The 21,339-nt window shown below is 23.0% G+C and overlaps 8 protein-coding genes across 8 annotated transcripts; 3 read left to right on the top strand and 5 right to left on the bottom strand. All coding sequences in view use genetic code 6, as the record gives it.

The window, feature by feature from the left end:
* Positions 1 to 1,105: 1,105 nt before the first annotated feature.
* On the top strand, positions 1,106 to 1,750 carry TTHERM_00420210 (cytochrome b5-like heme/steroid-binding domain protein; the record flags this gene model as incomplete). Its single annotated transcript, XM_001033276.3, has 1 exon — positions 1,106 to 1,750. One exon carries the CDS (start codon positions 1,106 to 1,108, stop codon positions 1,748 to 1,750), a length of 645 nt encoding a protein of 214 aa, XP_001033276.1.
* Positions 1,751 to 2,339: 589 nt separating this feature from the next.
* TTHERM_00420200 (transcription factor tfb4) lies at positions 2,340 to 3,395 on the top strand (the record flags this gene model as incomplete). Its single annotated transcript, XM_001033275.3, has 1 exon — positions 2,340 to 3,395. One exon carries the CDS (start codon positions 2,340 to 2,342, stop codon positions 3,393 to 3,395), a length of 1,056 nt encoding a protein of 351 aa, XP_001033275.1.
* Positions 3,396 to 3,741: 346 nt separating this feature from the next.
* Positions 3,742 to 8,324, bottom strand: TTHERM_00420190 (transmembrane protein, putative; the record flags this gene model as incomplete). Its single annotated transcript, XM_001033274.2, has 8 exons — positions 3,742 to 4,585; positions 4,646 to 6,488; positions 6,711 to 6,753; positions 6,988 to 7,148; positions 7,202 to 7,373; positions 7,428 to 7,575; positions 7,759 to 7,841; positions 7,914 to 8,324. 8 exons carry the CDS (start codon positions 8,322 to 8,324, stop codon positions 3,742 to 3,744), a joined length of 3,705 nt encoding a protein of 1,234 aa, XP_001033274.2.
* A 1,236-nt stretch (positions 8,325 to 9,560) lies between these two features.
* On the bottom strand, positions 9,561 to 12,648 carry TTHERM_00420180 (hypothetical protein; the record flags this gene model as incomplete). Its single annotated transcript, XM_001033273.2, has 2 exons — positions 9,561 to 11,497; positions 11,748 to 12,648. 2 exons carry the CDS (start codon positions 12,646 to 12,648, stop codon positions 9,561 to 9,563), a joined length of 2,838 nt encoding a protein of 945 aa, XP_001033273.2.
* A 1,918-nt stretch (positions 12,649 to 14,566) lies between these two features.
* TTHERM_00420160 (reticulocyte-binding protein 1a, putative) lies at positions 14,567 to 15,073 on the bottom strand (the record flags this gene model as incomplete). The annotated part of the gene is made up of 1 exon (XM_001033271.1): positions 14,567 to 15,073. The coding sequence occupies one exon, from the start codon at positions 15,071 to 15,073 to the stop codon at positions 14,567 to 14,569; it is 507 nt and encodes a 168-aa protein (XP_001033271.1).
* A 569-nt stretch (positions 15,074 to 15,642) lies between these two features.
* Positions 15,643 to 17,220, bottom strand: TTHERM_00420150 (hypothetical protein; the record flags this gene model as incomplete). The annotated part of the gene is made up of 1 exon (XM_001033270.3): positions 15,643 to 17,220. The coding sequence occupies one exon, from the start codon at positions 17,218 to 17,220 to the stop codon at positions 15,643 to 15,645; it is 1,578 nt and encodes a 525-aa protein (XP_001033270.1).
* Positions 17,221 to 17,662: 442 nt separating this feature from the next.
* Positions 17,663 to 19,150, bottom strand: TTHERM_00420140 (SAC3/GANP family protein; the record flags this gene model as incomplete). Its single annotated transcript, XM_001033269.1, has 1 exon — positions 17,663 to 19,150. One exon carries the CDS (start codon positions 19,148 to 19,150, stop codon positions 17,663 to 17,665), a length of 1,488 nt encoding a protein of 495 aa, XP_001033269.1.
* Positions 19,151 to 19,950: 800 nt separating this feature from the next.
* TTHERM_00420130 (hypothetical protein) lies at positions 19,951 to 20,655 on the top strand (the record flags this gene model as incomplete). The annotated part of the gene is made up of 1 exon (XM_001033268.3): positions 19,951 to 20,655. The coding sequence occupies one exon, from the start codon at positions 19,951 to 19,953 to the stop codon at positions 20,653 to 20,655; it is 705 nt and encodes a 234-aa protein (XP_001033268.2).
* Positions 20,656 to 21,339: the final 684 nt, after the last annotated feature.

Here is a 21,339-nt window from a genome sequence, read left to right as displayed (position 1 = left end):
ATCTTATTAAATTTTATTTTTTAAAAATGCTAAATTATTTTTTTTAAATCAATTAAATATTTTAAAATTATTTTAATATTTTTTATTTAAATTTAAGTTTTCTAATTTTCATATTACAAATAAAGTAAGGTTTTTCAACATAAAACTTGTAAGGGTTAATTAATCATATTTGTTATTCAAGCTTAAGTTATATATTATAAAGATGACGATTATATTGCAATATAGTAATCAAGAAATGTTCTACTTAATCATACTTAAGTGTAACATAAACTCTGATTAATTAAGGCCTATCAATTAATTTTAAAAATATATTTGTATTATTATAATTTTTTTTCCCCTAAAAAACTATCTAACTAAGGTTTAACTTAATCACTGAATGTCTACAGTATATAAAATAATATTCATTTAGAAATTTTATTATTATTTTTGAAATGCAAATATAAGCAGTTTATTTCTTATTTGTAAGAGTTAATTAATTAAATTTCAAAATTTGATTCAGCATTTCTAAATTTCATTTATTTTGCATAAAAAAGGAATTAATGATAAACTGTAATTTTTTATTTATTTTTATAATAGCAATATACGAAAAAATTAGAAGTTCAGTTTTGAGACTAATATGATAAAAAACTGCACACAATTTAAAATGGATATGTCTGATATAAAGAAAAGTTAAAAAACTAATCTAGCAAGTTAGCTTTCATTTCTACAGGTCTTTATGCTGTGATATGTATTTGTAATTTATTAGATGACGATTGTAATAATAATAAATGACGCAAAAAATTTTGAATTATGGTAAAATCTTTTTTGGAAGATATTTCTTATATAAGGTTTATTATAAATTAAGTGAGCTTTTTAACAAAATTCAGATATATTGATGTTTTCTTAGAATTTATGTCTAAATGCTTTAAATAAACAATTTGTGATGATGCTATCATAGATTCCTTTACAATTATAAATTAAAAAATCAAACAAAACATATTTTTTTTTTTGTTTTGATCATTTTTTTCATTTGGAAATAAAGATACGAATATTGATCAAAATTATTTATAATATTTAAAACAATAATAAATTCATTATTAAAAAAGGTTCAAAATTAAAAGGAAAAATGACTGACAATAAAAATAAAGTTATTACTTGGTTAGAATTAATGAAGCACACCACCAAGCATGACTGCTGGATTTTGGTAGATGATAAAGTCTTTGACGTTACTACTTATTTAGCTGAACATCCTGGTGGTGATGATATTCTCTTGAAGTGCTCTGGTAGAGATAGCACTCAATAATTTAGAGATGTTAATCACACAGATTATGCCGTTTCACTTAGAGACTAAAGATTAATTGGTGTTATCGAATAAGGTGAATAACCATAAGAGTATAAGGAATGGTTATAAAAAACTGCCAAGTAAAATAACAAGTATACTTGGGCTCAAGTAAAGTAGCACAACAAGCAAGGTGATAGTTGGGTTGTTATTGATGGTAAAGTTTACGATTTATCCGCCTACATCGAAAAACATCCTGGTGGTCCTTCTCCTATTCTCGCTAGAGCAGGTAAAGATGCTACCAGAGCTTTCGAAGAAGCCAAGCACCCAAAGAGTGCTTACGTTGAAAGAGAAGATCTTCAAATTGGTGTTGTATATGGACCCTAAGAACCAGAAACATCAAATAAAGAAGGCGGTTTTTCAGTCGTTCATATAATATTAGCTCTTCTCTTAGCAGCTATCGGATATTACTTCTTTGTTCAGAATAAATGAAGAAAAAATTTATTTATTAGTATAAAATTTATGCACAAATTATGTGTTTTTATTTGATTTGAAAATAATTTAATAATTATTTTATTTTTAAAAATTCAATATAATATGGAAATGTTAGTTAGTAACGAATGTAGAAATATTTTGAAACTCATTTTTCAGTTAAAAATGTTTACAAGCTTTTCAATCTCTTTATTTAAAAAACCAGTATAATTTAAGAAAAATATTTTGCTAGATTTAATTTTTTTTTTTTTTAGCTTGAGAATATTTGATCAAAAATAGAATTTATTTTTATTTCTAATGTTAATAAAAACAGTTTAACTGTTAAACAATTCAAATAAATTTCATTAAAATTTTAAAATAGTTTTTTAATTTTTGAAAAATGGCATAAACATTAAAAATAGTTTTACCGCAATTTATGAATTTCTTTGAAATGATTTATATTAAATTTACTAGAAACAATTAGCTATCTAATTAGATATTTATTTTTATTATTTCTATCAAACTAAACTATAAAAAAATACATAATTAATTAATATACTTTGTCTAACAAAATATTTTTAATTCTAATTTAGTAAGTAGAAACTTAAAAATGAGCTCAAGGGGATCTGTTAATAAGTCTGATTAAGATAATCCATATGTAAAAATGAGATAGTATAAAGGAAATAATCTCTATTTAATTGTGGATTTGAATACATGTTTTTGGTTACAAAAAAAACAGCTTGGTATAGAGGGTTTGCTCGTTCTAGTTTCTTAAACTTTAAATTCACATCTGATTAAAAGTATATATAATAGTGCCTACATTTACTTAACAAACTCAAGGGAGTCAAAAATGATTTTTCCTATAAATTCTAATATTTCTAAGGATGAGGATAGTGATTAAAATAGAATTGATAATCTAGATTACTCAGAGATTCAAGCAAGAATTCAAAAGAGGACCATTGAATTTATGCAGCAAAATATGGCTGATAACATCAATTATTCAAGACTCATCCCTGCATTAACGCAATCACTTTGCAAAATAAATAAAGTTGGAATTTAGTTAGAAAAAAAACTTGCTAATTAAATTGAAAATGAAAAATATTATTCTTCCATTTTAATGTTTACTGTTTCCGAAATTCATTCAAGTTCTTACATTAACTTAATGAGTGCAATAGAAACAGCTATTAAACATAAAGTAAAGATATTTGTGTTTGAGATTCCTGAAGCTAACTTATCTGATAACACATAGGATTATCTAAAACAGTTATGCTCTTTGACATAAGGATTCTATTTAAAAATAAATGATGAAAAAAAAGAAGAGAAAAAGGATGATAGAAAAGACTAAAAAAAAGATGATAAAAAGGAAGATAAAAAAAGTTAAAGTAGCTCCAGTGCAAGAGTTTCTATCAATCCCTTTGACTTATTTAATTACATTTCAATACTAATGCTTACTAGTGGTGATATGTTAGCCAAACCAGAATAATAATTAACCAAAAATCCAGTTTTTCGTCCTGCTATTAATGAAAAAGTACAGTTTCGTGTAAACTGTTCTTGTCATAATACACCTATGGATTCCGATATAGCTTATGTATGCTCAGATTGTCTTTTCTTGTATTGTAAATAAAATGAAGAAAGTAATGAAGTTTGCATAAATTGTAAATAGTGAAGTATATTATCATTAATAAGTAGACTAGTCATATAAAAGATTGTGTGTTATTTATTGTTTTAAAATTAATTTTATTTTTAGAATTTATAAAAATTTGAATAACTAGACACACATTCATTATATATAAACTCATTAAAATTTAATAATAATTTTAAAAAAATATATTTTTCTTGAATAAAGCTATTATGATTATAGAATGCTTGATATCCTTTAAAATGTAGGGTTTATAAGTCTTATTTTATTTTTTAGTAATATGGTTTGTTTGTAAATTTATTTTTGATAAAAAATAATTATTTCTTATGTTTTTATTTTTTAAAATGAAATTTTTTAAGGTAATTCAAATTTATCACTGTTAATTTTTATTGGTCATATGTTTTTTATTGAATGCATTGATTGGGTTCACTTGCCATTGTACTTGGATGTTTTATTATTTGAAATCCTCATCTAAAATTGTATTATTTATTATGCTCAAATTATTCTAAAGTTCCATTGATAAATCTGATAAGTTTGTGTTAGGATTTTATTATTAATTGTTCAACTCGAGAATATTCAGTTTTATCAAATATAATTAGCATTTTTTCCACACTTTTGATGAGTTGGAACTAAATTAATATAAGATTAATAAAAACTATAGAATTTATATGTGTATAAGCTAAGCTATAGTTAATATTACCAAAATTACTTATCCTACTTAAGAAAAAGAGGAGTTATCAATTAATAAAATCAAGCACATCAGTAGCACATTCACTAACAAAATTATTTCATATCTTTAAATATGTATTTAAGTTTATTAATTTTTGTATGGTTTTGTGATATAAAAATAGGCGTACTCTAATCCATATATTATGATTATACTAGCTTATGCTTTAGGATTAGCCTATAAAAATATTAGTAAAGTCGACCCAACAAATTTGCAAACTATTCTTAAAGCTGGCCAATACAAAGTATATTTTTTAATTTAATTTATTGTTCCAACAAATTCAATTATGGGTTTTCTTATTAATATACTTTTTATTTTAAAGAAAAATAAGAAAAGCACTGATAGTAATATAACGATTAGGATTAAGGCTAAAACTAAATCTTGATATGAAAGAGATTAGCTTTCTTAGAGCCTAGAAAAATTCATCAATATTAGCATCATCAACTCTTAGCTTTAAAAGAAAAAGCCAAAAAAAAATACATTTAAAATCCTTATTTTTTTTAATTTAAATTTAAAAAAATATTTATTTTAATTAATTAATAATAATTACCTGTCCTTAAATCCCTCAAAAAAGGAAGCACTTTTGCGGGTTCTAAATAATGTAAATTACTTAATCATTACTAAAAATAATAAGTATGCATAAAAAAGAAATGTAGGAATGATATTTTAAGTGATCTAGGAAGATTTATAGTTAGCTATGAATCTACTTGGAGTGTTTTAACCAAAAGCATTTAAAAGAGTTTCAAAATTTTGATTGTTCAGGATAGATATGTTGAATGGGTTAGGGAAGATAGGTGATAGATTGTATAAATAAGCTAGCCTATATACAAAGTCTAGAAGAGTAAGTCCATATGTATTGAAATAAAAAAAGCTACTTATAATTTGTGTTATTTCGATATATTTCCATAACAAATGATAAGTCTCTTGTAAAATTGTCTAAGTGATAGAAAAAAGAACTAAAAGCGATATCAGAATATATTCAAATTTAAACACTATTTCTAAAATATTACTTTCCTGTTTTAATAATTATAATTGGTAGAAAATGGTAAGAAATTTAAATATTAAAAAATTTATTACTGAACAAGCTGGAGTTAATTTAAACCTGTAAGAAAAGAAGTTGCAATAACATGTTCCTGAAATCAAAATATTATTTTGAGAAGAAGAACAAGTTTAACAGCTATTGAAATCCGAATCGAAACAAGTTTTGCATGTAACATGACAACTTGTTTAATTGGAGCCTTACTAAATTTTGACACAAGAAGAGTAATATTAATTTGGCTCATATCCATCTACACATTACTAGCATAGCGCCTCTCTAGAATAAGGATTGCACTGTTTGCAATTGTAAATGACTTATTAGTTTACAGATCCACATTTTTAACCAAATCTACATTATAAAGCTCCAATGCTTACATAATTTGGTAGGCATTTAGTGCAATAAGGAAAACTAATATCCATCAATGGGTTACTACATGAAGAGCACATTTCAGGACTTTCATAACATGAAAGACAATTTTTAGAGCATTTAGTAAAAGAAGAAGCTAGACTCAGAGTAAAGTTACTAATAATAAAGTTAGAATTTTTAGTAGTCAAGCTAATATTGACTGAAGTGATCTATTATTATTAAGTATACAATTATAAATCTTATCCATTTTAATTACTGATACTTAAAGGCTGTAATTAAAAATTTGTATTATAAAAAGAGTATGTAAATTAATTAATATTTGTTTAATAACTTTTTGGATATGAAAAGTTGAACGTGCTTATACCAAAAATAAAGAGATCATTAAAGCTAAATGGTTATTAAAATACATATTAATATTAAAAAAGTGGTGAATATGATATATCTTGATTTTAGGTTTGTAACACGGCATCCATAGGCTAAGTTAAATCTATTTCATAGTTATAATTTGGCTTATTAGGGAAATAAAGAATCTAGTATTAAAGTGTTTAAATTCTTTAGCTAACAGTAAATTCTAAGTTAAATATCTACTGTGTTGATTATAAAACTGTATTATGATTAAATTTTGAGCTGATTTATGAGCTTGCTGCATCAGTTTATCCATTAGGAGCTGGGAGAATTGTAGCTCCAGACAAAAATATTGCTATGGAGTACTGATCAATAAAATTTTGATTTAATGTTAAAGTAGTGTTAAAAGATTTATATTTTTAGACTGTGAAATCTAATGATAAATTATTTGTTTAATAAAGATATTGATCTTAAATTATCATATATTCGATGACAAATTCATTTAATATGAGCTATTAATCATTAATAACAATTTGAATGACAAAATTTTGCTGCTAAAAATAACCACTGACTTAGTAAATTATACTTTAAGATTTATCTTATGTCTTAAGATCAATACCGACTACTGAAGTTATTATTTATCCTTTTTGAGAAAATTAATTATTTAATGTACAAGTATATTTCGTATTAGTTGTATAAATTTATGAGTTGCAAACACTTAAATTATTTTTATTTGCTAAAAAATTAAATTGCCCTTTATAAATACTTTTATGTCGAAATTGCTATTAACAAATACTTTGTAACCTATCATCGAAAAATCCTTGCTAGCACTAACAATAGCTCTAATCAGAATTAAAAATTCTACCTTCATTACACTGTAAGCATTTATTTTTTAATAAATCATACTCCTTTTTTTATATATTTAATTAATATCAATATTCCAATCTATAAATTCTTAGACTTTAAAATACTTGAATTTAATTTTTAAAAAATAGTTTTTAGATAAAATTAAGCTCCATAAACTATTTCTCAATTAACAATAAAATGATGTTTAAAAATAAAATAATGGTTATTATAAATTTTTATTCTTAAAAATAACAAAAGTTTTATCTTTTTAGGTATTATATAAATTTTTTTTTTACCTTACAATACCAGTTAAACATAGATGAAATGCATTCTCCATTTAATTGTTATTTGTTAGATGGACAAGTATTCATACATTTCATGCTACTTCCATCGAAATAACTACCATAAATACAAGATTTACAATACTCATTTTAAGATCCTAAAATACCTTAAATACCTAATAAAAATAAATTCGTTTTGTAAAATATTTAGAGAATTAATTCAATATACTTGAACATTAGCTGAGATATTAGCAATTCTAAGGTTTGAAAACTGAATTATTTGAACTAGAAGTAAAAGCGCCTTAAGTTATTACAAAATTTTTAAAATAAGGATTATATCCGAATCCTACATAATAGACAGTTGAGTTTTTCTAATTCTAAAGACTCTAAAAAGAGAAATTCTAAATAAATTTTAAATTTAATTTAAAAACTGTAAATTAGAAAAATGGATTTACATTATTTTACACTGGTTAAGATATGTCATTTTCTTCAACGTATATTACATGCTAATTCAGGGTAGGATCGAAATAGATTTTTATTAAAATTCTAGTCCAGTTACTATCACTAATAATCGAAGAAGAATAAATAATATTTTATTAGCCACTGTTATGTATAAGTTAATATTATTGAAATTTTGAGTTAAATATATAATATAAATCAAATACAATGTTATTAACATTAATTGCAGAGATTACTAAGTATTAAGTATCTTTTGAAGAATTTGGCTAAATCTAAAAGCTTATCATAAAATTATTTTATATATCTTAATCTTGTTTACTATATTACCACCATTAGTCTTAAAAGGTAATAAGACTACTCTATGATTATCCAATCGAGTAATTAAGTAAATACTATGCTGATGGAGAAGGCTAATAGATATTATAAAAAAATTAATTTGATTTGAGCTTTTATTAAAATAAAAATTTAAAAAATCAATTTACTTATGAAATTAGATATCTAAGATTTCCTGAAAGATCAGGTATTACAGAAGTATTATCCTAGAACTTAGTGGAATACCATGCAACAATTTAAGAAGGTAATAGTCCACCTTACAAAAAGTAATTAAAAATTGAGGATTCCCAATTTAATTCATTTGTTTATATATTCTAAATAAAAAAGAATCCACCAATACTACTTTATAAACAATCACTATCAAAGCGAGAAAGTAGAGTTAATCTTAATTGTTATCCAGAAGTTGAGAAATCGATTTAGGACACTTACTACTGTTAAATATTACTTATTGAATTATAAATAATTGCTACTCTTAGGTTGTTAGTGCCAATTTATGAAACTGTGACTAATATATAATTCCATTAGTTATTTCTTAATTAACTTGAATTGATGAGTATCATTTTTTTACCATTTGAAAAAAACACAACAGATATTATTGTGTTTTAGTCTATCTTTAAAGCTAAATATGGGTCTTTAAAAGAATTTAAATCTGTGACAGAATGCACAACCCCAATTATTTGATTTTTACTTGAAGGTGTAGGATTTAATTGTGGATTAATCCAAAAGGAAAATCCATAATTAACAAAATTTTATTTACTGAGTATATCTAATTTAAAATTTGAAATATATCCTTAACTAGAGCATAAAGGACCTTGAATACCTTGAATTAGTTAATTAATTTGTAGATCACATTAGCTGGAAGGCTGTTAGCACAACACTTTTGAAACTAAAATAAAAAAATGAATTACTAAAAGAGATGTTAGTCTTTTCATATAGATAAATTTCAGTATTCCTCTTTCCTAACTTATTATTTTGAGAAGATATTAACTATTTATTTTAATTTATTTAGGAAATTAGTAAACATCAATTAAAGAATTTCTTTAAATTCAGGTGATTATTTTATTTTACAGATTCCGATTCAAAATATTAAGTTGATTACTCTTACATATTTAGATTCATTTAACTCACTTAATCAATTTTAGTAAATTTAAATTTTGTGAGATATTTTGAGGAAATATTATTTTTTACCAGTTTTCTCATATTGTAAAAATAAGTATTTTTTTTCCAAGCTTTTTGTTTCTTCTTTGATCAATTTTTATAATAAAATTATGATGAAAAAAAATATTTTAGCTATGTATAAAATTAATTTAATACAAAGACAGATTAAATAATAATAATAATAATAATTTTTATTTTTTGTTATGTTTTTAATTTACTTAAAATAGTATTGTATAAAGTGTTTGATGTATAGTATGATAATAAATTTTTAGTTTAATTTTCTTTATACTTTTATTTTGTATCTTAAATTGAATAAATTCTTTTTTATTTCATCTTTGTTATCAAAGGAATCTCAAAAAATAATATTTTGTGAAGAATTAAATTATTCAGGGATCATTTTTTGGTTGTTTGTAGTTCACTGTTAAATTGTGTGTCATAATTTTATATAATATATTAATAATATCTCAATATTTAAAATTAAATTATGGCAATAAAATATTTTAGTAATGTATAAAATTATATAAATAAAGAGACAATAAATAAGAAATAATAATGTTTGTTTGTTTATTGTTTGTTTATTTGTTTATTTGTTTATATTTATAACTTATTTAAAATAATATCATATATAGTAATTTATGTCACTATTCTGATAATAAATTTTTGGCTTCATTATCTTTGTTATATCTACTTTAAAAAATGGATTTTTCTTTATACTTTAGTTTTGAATTTTAAATTTAAATAATTTCTTTTATCTCATCTTTGTTTTCATGAATGAAGTCTGTATGAATAGAAGTTGATGGAGAATTAAATTATTCAGGTGTCATTTTATGCTTGTTTTCAAATTCACTGTTATTTTGCATGTCATCGTTTTATATAATTTTTAGTTGATTAAAGTTAGAATTATTTGATTTTGTTAATGTAATTTCTTCATCATCTTCTCTTATTGCAGACGAAATTTATCTTTCATGGAAATAAAGCTAGTTTGCTTCATTATTATTTTCATTGAAACATGAATTCTTTTTTGATCTTATATTATATTGAGATCTCTGAGAAGTATTCCTGGTATCCAAGCGAGAAGAGAATCTCTTTTTTGATACATTTTGAGATTATTCATCATTTTCTATCTTATTTTCTTCACTTTATTCTTTACTAGAATCTTAATCTCTTTGCATTTTACCTAGTTTTTTATTATTACTATTTCTTTATCTGTATACTTTAGTTTCAATTTAACGGTTTGTGTTAAAATCTTCAACTTTTGATGTCTCTTCTTGATCTTCATCACATTCATAGTCATCTGAAATTCCTTCTTAATCATCATTATGATGATATTGCATTTACTATTTCACTTAGTACTGATTCTCTTTTTGTTATTCAGCAAATAATTTTCCAAAAGGTATTTTATACCCAGAGATTCCTTCAACAAATACACTAGAAGTAATTTGTGGAGCACATCTACTCTACTGACTTAAATAAGTATCTTTTCTTTGACGTATATCCTCATCTGTTTATTCTTAAGTTAATTTTGTTTGTTAATCTGTGTTTTATCTCTAGGTAGTATAGGTCCTTAAAGCGTTTCTTGTATTCTTGTTTGTCTCTTTATGTGAGCCCATCTTGTTTGCACAAACATCATCAAAGTCGATTGACAAGTCTTCACTTAAACATTCTTCTTATTCAATCAAGTGATTTCCTTCGTTTCCTTTGAGAGTATATTACAGCATAGTCTATCTAGTTCTATTAAATACGTTGATTTCATTTAAATCCTTATATAAATAGAATTTTATTTAGGCATAGAAATTTTTTCTTTGCTTAATGAAAAATTTGCTATAGGGACTAATAAATTCAAGAAGCTTTTTAGATGTTTCAAAGATGAGTTTTTAATCTTCATTGAAATTGAATATGCTAAATAGATCATCTTTAAGTGTATGTTTAATACAAAATTCAATGTAAGATGTATAAAATGTTTTGTTGACCTCTTTGATTTCTATTTGCACAAGTCCTTGGTCAGCGCAAATTTGAAAACTAAGATTTAAAATATTGTAAAGGAGCTAAGTCAAGTATTTAGATGACGACTATAGCCTCTCTTTATAGATATTGTATATTACACATTTTAGGTTCTTTTCATCTTTATGTATTTACAATACTTGCAATAAATTACTTATCAGCTAGTTTAAATCAATTTCTTTGATATCTTCTTCAACTATATTTGTAGGGATATAGCTGTTACTAATGATGTGGTTGTCAATGTTATTTATAATTGCAAAGCAATAGTTGATTGCCTTCAAATTTTATTCTTTCAATTCAACAACACTTTCTTTCTAGGAATTATCTAAATTGATATAAGAGATTTACAAGTTTCTTAGCTCAGCAAACATATTCTTTGCTTGTTAACTTAGCTCATTGACAAATCTTATAGAATTTAGCTAAAATTCTCTTAATTTATTCTTTTCTCTAATCATTTTCTATTCATAAGATTCCTCATCAATAACAACTATTACGTATATTTCCTCGAGATAATAGCTATAAAGTTTTATAGAAAAAGTCTACTGTTCCGATAATTCATCTTTTCGATAATATCCTATATTTATTTTACATTTTAAGTTAAAAAAACTATTTTAATAAAGAAAAAAAGACAAAAAAAATTATTTAAGTATAAAAATTTCTAATTATTTATTAATTGGTAACAAAAATAAACTTAACTTCTTTAATTTAATTTATTTTTACTACATTTTTTCATATTTTAAAACATTTTCTCTCAAAAATAACTAAAAAAATGAATGCCAATAGAATAAAAATATTAAAATAATAAATTAATTTGGAATATTTACCTAAAATAAAATTGTTGTTATTGATATTTTCAGAAATTTAATTGCTATTTTAAGAAGGGTTTTCTTAGTTTTTAATGATATACTGCCTATTTCTAATTGTTCTCATTCTCCTGCCTTTCCTTTGCACAGGCTAACTTGTATAACTGTTATTTAGATTTTCTTACTCTAGATTTTCGTTTATTTGATTTTAAGCTAGAAGAGGTAAACTATTATTTTTATTTACTTCATCTATATTTCCATAGCTTTCTTTATTTCTTTTGTTCTTCATTACCAGATTACGAAATGGTAATGGAATATTATTCATATTTTGATTTCCGTTATTTGAAATTTTCCTTGAGTTTTCAAGGGAGTAAGGTGTTTGCTAATCAGTGAAAACAGAATTTTTGCTATCTATTCTACTTCTATTCTTAAAGTTAAGCATATTTGTAATTGTATTTGCCTGTTAGAGAATCTTATTATTGTTATTATGAGAATTGATATCGCCAATCGATTTCATTTTTTATACATTGTCTTAAATTCTTTTTTAATAAAGCTTTTTTTAGTTATTTATCTTTTCTCTTTCAATGAGAGTCCTTATCTTCTTTTTTAAATTGTTGGGCTAAGTCGAATTGTTGAGAATTAAAGTTGCTTCACTATTTTTATCAAGAAAAGTTTTAGCCATAAAGGTTTACAATTATTCGCTATTCTTAACTTCGAATTAGTTCTTTGCTTTTTAGTTTGACTAAGAGAGTTCTATAGTTTCTTCTCTTGGATTGAATTTTGTAATAAAAACAGAAGAAGGAATCACTTTATCAATAATGAGCATCCACTTTTCCATTTTTTATTTGATTAAAAAGTCTTCTCTAAAAATTCTTTCGTCAGTAAATACTTTGTAGCAGAGAACGGAAGATATAAAAGTCATCGTATAGAAGTTATTATATTCATATTCGTAAAGAAAAAAAACAACAGAATTCAAAGATAAAATGATAGCTGCCTTAAATAAAAAATGGAAAGAAAATGTCAAAACAATAATTATTAAAAAAACGCTGTATCCATACTGAAACTGTCCGAAAAATTAAAGTGTGTGATTAAAAAATCCAGGAATGTAGAGCGTTACAGTAACTCTGATAGTATGAACGAAAATAAAGGCATAAAGACTCATTCCAAAACTAATGAACTTATACTGCATCATAATAGAAATAAGAGCATTTAAAATAAAGACGACAAACTAATAAATCACATAATCTAATGCTCCTCCAAAGTTATTTTTACCAGCTAAAAAATAATAAAATACTGTTGAAAATATTATCAACTCATTAAAAGCTTGTAAAGTAACTATCATTTTTAACGACTTGCCTCTTTCAATAGTGATGTAACTCCTGTACTGGTTCTCTTAAATAGGGTTATTAAACAATAAAGTGTATTTGTTCATCGCCAAGAGCTAAGGTATTTCGCTTTATCTTATCTATCTAAAATTTACCTTAAGAAGCTTCTTATTCTTAGAAAATTTATGCCTATTTTTAACTAATTATTTATTTATTTATCGTTTATTTAAACAAATGTTTACTAACTTTTTAATTCTTCTACTTTTAAGTTATTGATAGATGACTGACTTATGTAGAAATTTTTATTTATAATTGCAAATTTCCCCTTAATTAATTAATTGTTGCAAATGAAATCACATCTAATTATAAAGATTTTCTTCAAACACATTTTATGAATAAATAATAATTACATTATTAAACTTTAAAATAAACCTTAAAAAAATTAAATTCTTAGTTTATATATAATTGTATTTTCTTTGAAGCATGTTCTATTTAAAATTTAAAATCAAATAAAAAATAAATGACATTCTAAAGTATATAAAAACATTTTAATTAAATATTAACAAACATTGACAATAATTTTTTTAATTTAAGGAAAATATTTATTTTTTCTTATTTTTATTTAAGTAATTATTTTTAACAAAAATTAAAAAAGGAAATTATTTAACATAAAAATCTTTTAAAGTTGTGTATTAAAAAAGGAAAATTATATTTAAAAATAAAATTATTTATTTATTTTATATTTTAAACTTAAAATTAAATTGATCTAATTTCAAATCAAAAAAAAAGAATTTTACTTTTTATTTTAAAATATAAATTTAATTTTGGTGATTTGCTTTAGATTATTAAATTAAAAGCTTTTAAAAATTCATTCATTTCTTTTTTAATGGAATAATAGTTTTAAAGCAATAATAAACGATAATAATTTATTATTTATTTTTATTATGACTATTATGAATATTTATTTATCAACATTTACTAAATTAAAAATATAAATAAAAATTTTATGCAAAAAAGTTGATGTTAAATACTGAGGTAGTTTATTGTTTAACTTTACCTTTTAAATAATTATAAACATATTTACTATTATAATAAATTATAAATTTAACAATTTTTGCTTATTAGTATTAAATTAATAAAGTAATTATAATGTTTATATTTTAATTTAGTAATTATTTTATTAAATATTTTTAAGGAATATTTCTTAGAGACAAAAAGTAATTATTTTTTTGAGAGATAGATCACTGCTAATAATTTAATTTTAGCTAACTATTATCTAGTAAATATAGCTATAGTTATTTTATTATTTATAGTATCATTATCGAAATTATATTATAATTATTTGAGAAAAAGTTTGCTAATGTTTTAATTGTGATCTTAAAAAATAAATAAATAAATGTAATAATAGATTTAATAAAATATTTATAAATTAACTTAAAAATAAAATATTCTTAAACAAACACGATAAATTAATTTATATATCTATTAATATTAATTAGTATAAATTAAGTTGCCTCAATTTTTTTCTTTATTCAAAAGATAAAGAGATTTCTCACTTTCTCTTTAAATTTAATTCAATACTCCTTTTAAATTTTATTGTTCTTTGGTTATGTTATTTATGCTGTCAATTAGTTGTAAGTTTTCATTTATATCTTCACATTTTTGAATAATATTTTCTTCTTATTTATCTAATTTATTAATTTATTTGATCATATCTTCCTAGCAATAAATATATTCTTATAGCTATTCACTTTTTTTAATGTAGAATTCTTTTGAATTATGTTATCTATATAATTCTGTGTTCTCTTTGAGTAAGGTATCCAGTTCTTTTTTTATATTCTTGACGGCTTCTTTGTATTTTTTCTTTCTTTCATTCTTTTCTAAATCATTTAAAGTAATGTGAGCGCTTGGGTAATTTTCACTATTTCTACTTATATTCTCTAAATAGAATTCTTTGCTTGCACTAATAGTTCCTTTAAATAATTCTAAGTTGGAAATCTATGTGTTATTTTATTAATTCATTCTAGTCTGCTTTATCAAATGAAAGTTTTAAAAATATTTATTTTCTAAATAAATAATTTGCAATGATAGTTAGCTAATTTTTGTTTTTAATTTAAAATATTTGATATTTTAATATGAGTCTTTTAGTGTATTTTAAGCAAGGTAATAAAAAATAGAAATGTATAATTTTCATTAATCTTTTTTTATTCAAGAGTTGAAAAAATTTTAAAAACTTTTCAGAAAAAATTGAACATATTTTACAAAATAAATTAAAATATTTTCTATTTACATAATTTTCAAATAAATATAAAAATATTAAATTAAGAGTGAGTAATAAGAGTTGAATGCTATTCAATAAAGGAATATAAATACATTAGTTTTAGCCTATATTTACATATTTGAAATGGTTAACTTAATTTTTTAAAAATGTCATGATTGACTGACAGTCTAATTATGTATAAATTATTTTATATAGTGTTTACTATTTGATTTAAATATTTTTTCTAGTTATTTTGTTAGTTAGTTAGTTAGTGTAGCAAATAAACTAAAATATGAAGAAAATGCTTTAAATTTTTATTAAGTCTTTTGTTTCAACTTCTTTCTCTAAGCTTTTTAGAGAGCGCCATATTCATCTCTATTACTTCTTAGATATCACTGTATATTGATTAGTAGTTAGTTTAATATATTTCATCTATATCTTTAATGCCGAATTGTTGGTTCTTTTCTTTCTTTATTTGCTACATTATTTCTTCCAATTAATTCTTACCAAATTTAGCACTGATATTTTATTTGAACTTAGAATTTATTTTTAGAAGGTGGTTTATTTATACTGCTAGACGCTAAATTTCTTCTTTTAAAAAGCTTATCTACGATTACAATTACACATTTTCGTTTAACGATCTTTCTAGTTCATCTTATAAGCTATCTACATTTTTATTTTTTTAGGCTAACAATTTTTACATTTCTCCATATTCCTACTCAAATCTTAAGAATTCCTGATTCAATTTAAGCCATTTTTCATTTTATTTTCTAATTATTGGGTTTTTACGCTTCATTTCCTCTTAAATTTCCTTGAGAGTTTATTAATAGCTTATTCTTTTCTCTTTTTCTTCTATGTAAGCCTTTTGCAGTTATTAAATATCTTTTTCAGTAAACTGAGAGGCAGGCATATTTTAAAGTTCTTCCTTTTCCATTTATGCCATTTACTTTTGTTTTATTTCTTGTAATTCTTTTTTGTTTAAATCATTTTCCTTATTCAATTGCTAATTATATTTCTACAAATCTTTAAGCTACTCTTACAAAACTTTTAATTCCTATTCTTTTTACAATATTTTAGGAGTGATTTTTGTTTCATAGTCAGAAAGCTGTTAAGAGAGGAGCATATTTTCTTCAAGTAAATTATTTATTTAATTTTGGTCATACTCAGGAATCATTTTTTAAGAGGAAAGTCTGCTATTTACATTTTCATTAAAATCATCATGACTATTAATATTTTTGTATGCTATTGAAGACTCCTCTATATTAGCTTCAATATCTTAATTGAGTTATATTTAAGATTGCATAAAATCCTTAAAATACTTATTTTCATCCACTTGTCTCTAAAGAATAGATATAGTTGAGTTCATACTTTCAAATTGTTGTTAAAACTCTATCAAACGGTTATTATATATTTGCTATATATCTTAACATTATTATTTCTAGTTTAGGAATTTAGACTCAGCCAATTTTAAATCACTTTTTAGCAGCAAATTTTCTTTATTAACATTTTCAATCTATATTTCTAAGTCAACATACTTCTTATATATTTATTTATAATGCTATATTTGTTTTTCTACTATTTGCTTCTCTTGCTACTAAGTCTCAGCATGCTAATACAATATGTTCTCAAAATATTGTAATTCAAGTTATTATGTTTTGCTATGTTCTTATAATCTATTGAGTTCTTCATCTTTTTACTATAATAAAAATGCAAAATGTTTCTTTTCTAACTCGTACTCGTCATTTTTATTTTTTTCTGATTTATACTTTTCACTAACATCGCTAACACTTGTCTTTAATTCTTAATTTTTCTCCTTAAGCTTTATTATATCACGCTCATATTTGTTAATTTTACTATTGAGCTACTAAATGTCAACGACATCATTTTAAATCTATGAGTTTTCTTGCATTTATTTTGTCTTATCTACAATAATATTTATCGCTTATTAAAGATACACAAATAAGAATTTTTATTTATTTGACTTATCAAATAAATATTAAGTTCACTTGAAAGTTATTTAATAATAAAAAAGAGATTTCAATTATAACTAAATGAAAATATCACTTGCGCTCTTGTCATTTAAATTATAAAATATTTACCTCTTCTTTAAACATATTAAATTTTTTAAGCTAAATATAGCTAATTATTTATATATAGCTTTAAATATTGTAGATTTAAATATATGTAGGAATCATCATATAAAAATATATATACCGAAAAATAAAAAAAATATTTATCTACGTTCGTTAACGTATCTTTCTTTGATTATTTAAATAATTATGAGAAAAAACACTTAAATGTAAAATAGTAATTTAATATTTTTAGTTAATAGTTTAAATTAAATTGAAAAGTCAAATTTTTTATTAATCTATTTAAATTATTGTGTCTTTAACAAGGATTTTTTCTTCATTTTAATCTAAAACGCAGTTGAGATTCTTAAGCTCTTCTTTTGTTTTTTCGATTGATTCAAACCCAAAAACACTTTAGAAAAGCGACAAACTAATGGCTTATGGGCCATAGGTTTTGCATACTATTCTAATGCCCCATATTTTCCATTTTTTAATATATAAACTCATTATATATTTGCCATAATCTTTAGTACTGTTAAAAAGATTAAAGAATCCTTTAACATTTCCCATAGATATAGCATGCTAAAATTTCATAGCTGTTTCAAATTCATTAGATAATAGCAATTCGTCTTAATTTATTTCTTGAAGACAGGCAAGAAGATTATCTTTCTTGTCTTCAAATATAAATTATATTAACCTATAATAAATAAATTCTTTGTAATTAGTTTTTGCTAAATCATCCACCTCCTTATACATCCAAATTAATTAGCCTAAGCATCGACTATATTCTTGAATATCATAATTTTCTAAGCATATTCTTGCATTTACTTCTAGTACCTAAAATGTGAAGTCATTTTTAATATTTTGAATAAGCAAATCTTAACGAATTGAACGAAATTGGCTTTAAAAATAATGATAATCTTCAGATTTATTAGCATATTTATTAGTGATAAACTCAAAACTCTTGACTAATGTTTCTGGACTACGAACATCACACGCTTTTGGATAGCTGGTTAATCTAAGATATTCTTTTTCAAGCTTTGTACTTGTTCCAATAATAGGCACTTTCATTCTCTCAACATCAAAATCATCTTCATCAAAATATTTATTGCTTTCATAAGCTTCGATTTCCATATCATTTTATAAATTATTTGTTGTTAATTTGTTTGAAATTTTTTATTCATTTTAAGTGCAAGTGTTGCTTTTAAGAATGTTTTACTATTGATTTAAATTGATAGATTCCTATAAATTTGTAATATTTTATTCATTTACTGTCTATTATTAATTAATTATGCTATTACCTAATAACTCCTCTTTTATTTTCTTAACTATAGCATCTACTATTTTTATTTATTATTCTGATGGATTAATCAACTAATTTACTGCGTTTGGATCATTAAATAGCCTTTTTTCAATATCTTCTCTGCTTAAAAGTGGCAATTCCTTATTATCCCATTCAAAATCTGATAAACTTGATACCTAACTAACATTTTTTATTTCTTATTCTATCAATTTTTTCATTTCTTTCCTCTCCTTTTTAGTTTTGCATTTAATAAATGCTCTTTTTAAGTATCTATCTAGTGATTCATTATTAGAATCTTAGATTTATTAATTCTACTCAGCATTTAAACTATTTTACAAATTACATATTTAGATTTACTATTTTTTTTAATTTTATTTTTTCTTTTGACTATTTTTAAGGCTTAAACCGCCTGCTTTATTTTTTCCCATCAGCTCGTTTAAAGTAAATTTTTCTTCTTCTTCTTCCATATTTAATGAGCCTATTGTTGTAAACTAAATTATTTAATTTTTTTTTGGAATTAAGTTTATACTCAAATTTATATTATAAAAAAGTATTTTTGAAATGATATTTAAATATATCTTAAATAGATCGATTCTACTATTTAATCAAAAAATAATATTTTAAGTTACTATGAATTAAACATCAAAAATATTTCTTTTATATAGAAAATATATTTTCTTTTTACAATCTTAATCAACTTTCATAAAGAAGATTGAGATTTTCAATTTTTTTTCTAAATATTTAATAAGTTCATTCAACATTTACACATATTTTTCAGTAATTTTAAAATACTTTTTAGAATTCAATATGATGAAAACACTCAGTCAGATGTATTAATTAATTATTATATTGGCTAGCAGATATTGTTTAGCAAAAACTTTAAATTGATTTTGGCATGTATTCGTTAATTAAATTTATGCAATCAATAACCAACCTATTTTTTTTAAAATAAAAAAATAATAAAAGATCTTGACTAAAGATTTTAATTAAAGATAATAATTTTATTGATATTAGATTTAAAAAGAATAATTTTTAATGCCAATAGAATGTTTGACATTGAAGATAATAACAGAAACATAAAGATATTTTTTTAAACTATTATAGTTGTTTTGCAAATAAATATCTTATCCATTTATTTATCTTTAAAATAAATATAAAAGGAGATCAATTGATCATGAATGCATGTTTATTAAAGAAGAAAGAGAAAGATCAATAGAGGAAAAATTATTAAATAAGCACATACTAATAAAATGAAATATGAATACTTATGTCTTCTTTTATTCAATATGAATTTCTTAAGATATACTAAGGGAATTAAAAAATAAAAAATTATTACAAACGAAAAAGATTAATCTTTTAACAAAAGAAGGTATTAAAGAAAAAGCAAAAAGAAATATAAATGAGCACTAATAATTTAAGATTGAAGCCTTGGTTCCACTGGACCGATGAAGAAAGATCTCATGCTATCTTCAGTGCATACGAAAAGCGTATTTTAAAAAGTGAAGATTTACCTTCATTCCTTCGTGCCAATAGAATTAATAATGTTTCCACTTGGGTATTCCCTTTGATTGCCTTACCTTTATTTAACTAATCTATCTTCAAGCTCGGTTTTGCTCAAAGAATTTTGTTAACTAGACCCGCTATTGAATGGCACTGTTTCAAAATTGCCACCGTCGCTGCTTCATGGTTGGCTTGGTTGAATTTCAGTCCTTTCTACAGAAAGTTAGAAAACGAAAAGGAATACTTGCTTGATACTTTGGAATCTCGTATTGGTATTAATGTTTTGGATCTTAATGACGCTCTTCCTAGATGGACTACTTCATAAGAATACAACAGAAGAACATAACAATTATACAACTAGAGAAATGGTTTCTTCGCTGGTTTACTCTATCCTCAAGAAGAATCCTCTAGACCTTTAGTCGATATTGCTTCCTTCCCCAAGAATCTCCATAAGGAAAAGCTTACCAAGTGATTTGGATTAAATTAGTTAGCAAATTTAAGGAGATATTAAATTATTACAGAAAGCAATTTTCAATTAGCATTCATCTTTAATCTCCTTATAGGTTTTAAAATTACTAAATAGGCATTAAATAATATAGCAATTAGGAATTATTGTTGTATAAGTACGTTAATTAATATATTCGTAGTCTTTTATCATAATCATACTAATTTATAGTTAGCGTTCAACATAAATAAAATTGAAATATTATAGGTTTAATTGTGCAAAAATATTACTCAGAAATTCTCAAAACATTGGCTAAAATTTATATATTTTTATGAATAAAACAAATAAAGATGAAGTAGGTTATTTTAAAAATATTTTTCATCAAGATTAGTTTAATGAAATTCGCAAATTTTATGTCACTGCAAACATTTTTAGGGAAAATAAACAGATTAAAAATTTGTGAAAAATTTACATGCATAAATACAGATAAATATTCATATATTACTACAAAAATTGATAGACCAATATTGTATATCTAATATAAATTAAAGGATACTATATTTTTACAAATTTTCAAATATGAATCACTACCTAAATCATACCAGAAAACCATTGTTTCTATTTTAATCCTGATTTTTACTAAATATGTGGATACTTTATTATATAGAAAAACTATTTTACTCCAACAAAGCACAAATTTTATGATCCCTA

This window comes from Tetrahymena thermophila, assembly GCF_000189635.1.
Source record: "Tetrahymena thermophila SB210 genomic scaffold scf_8254475, whole genome shotgun sequence".
Lineage (NCBI taxonomy): Eukaryota > Ciliophora > Oligohymenophorea > Hymenostomatida > Tetrahymenidae > Tetrahymena > Tetrahymena thermophila.
The sequence above is the reverse complement of the archived record's forward strand: the minus strand, read 5'-3'. Positions and strand labels throughout refer to the sequence as shown.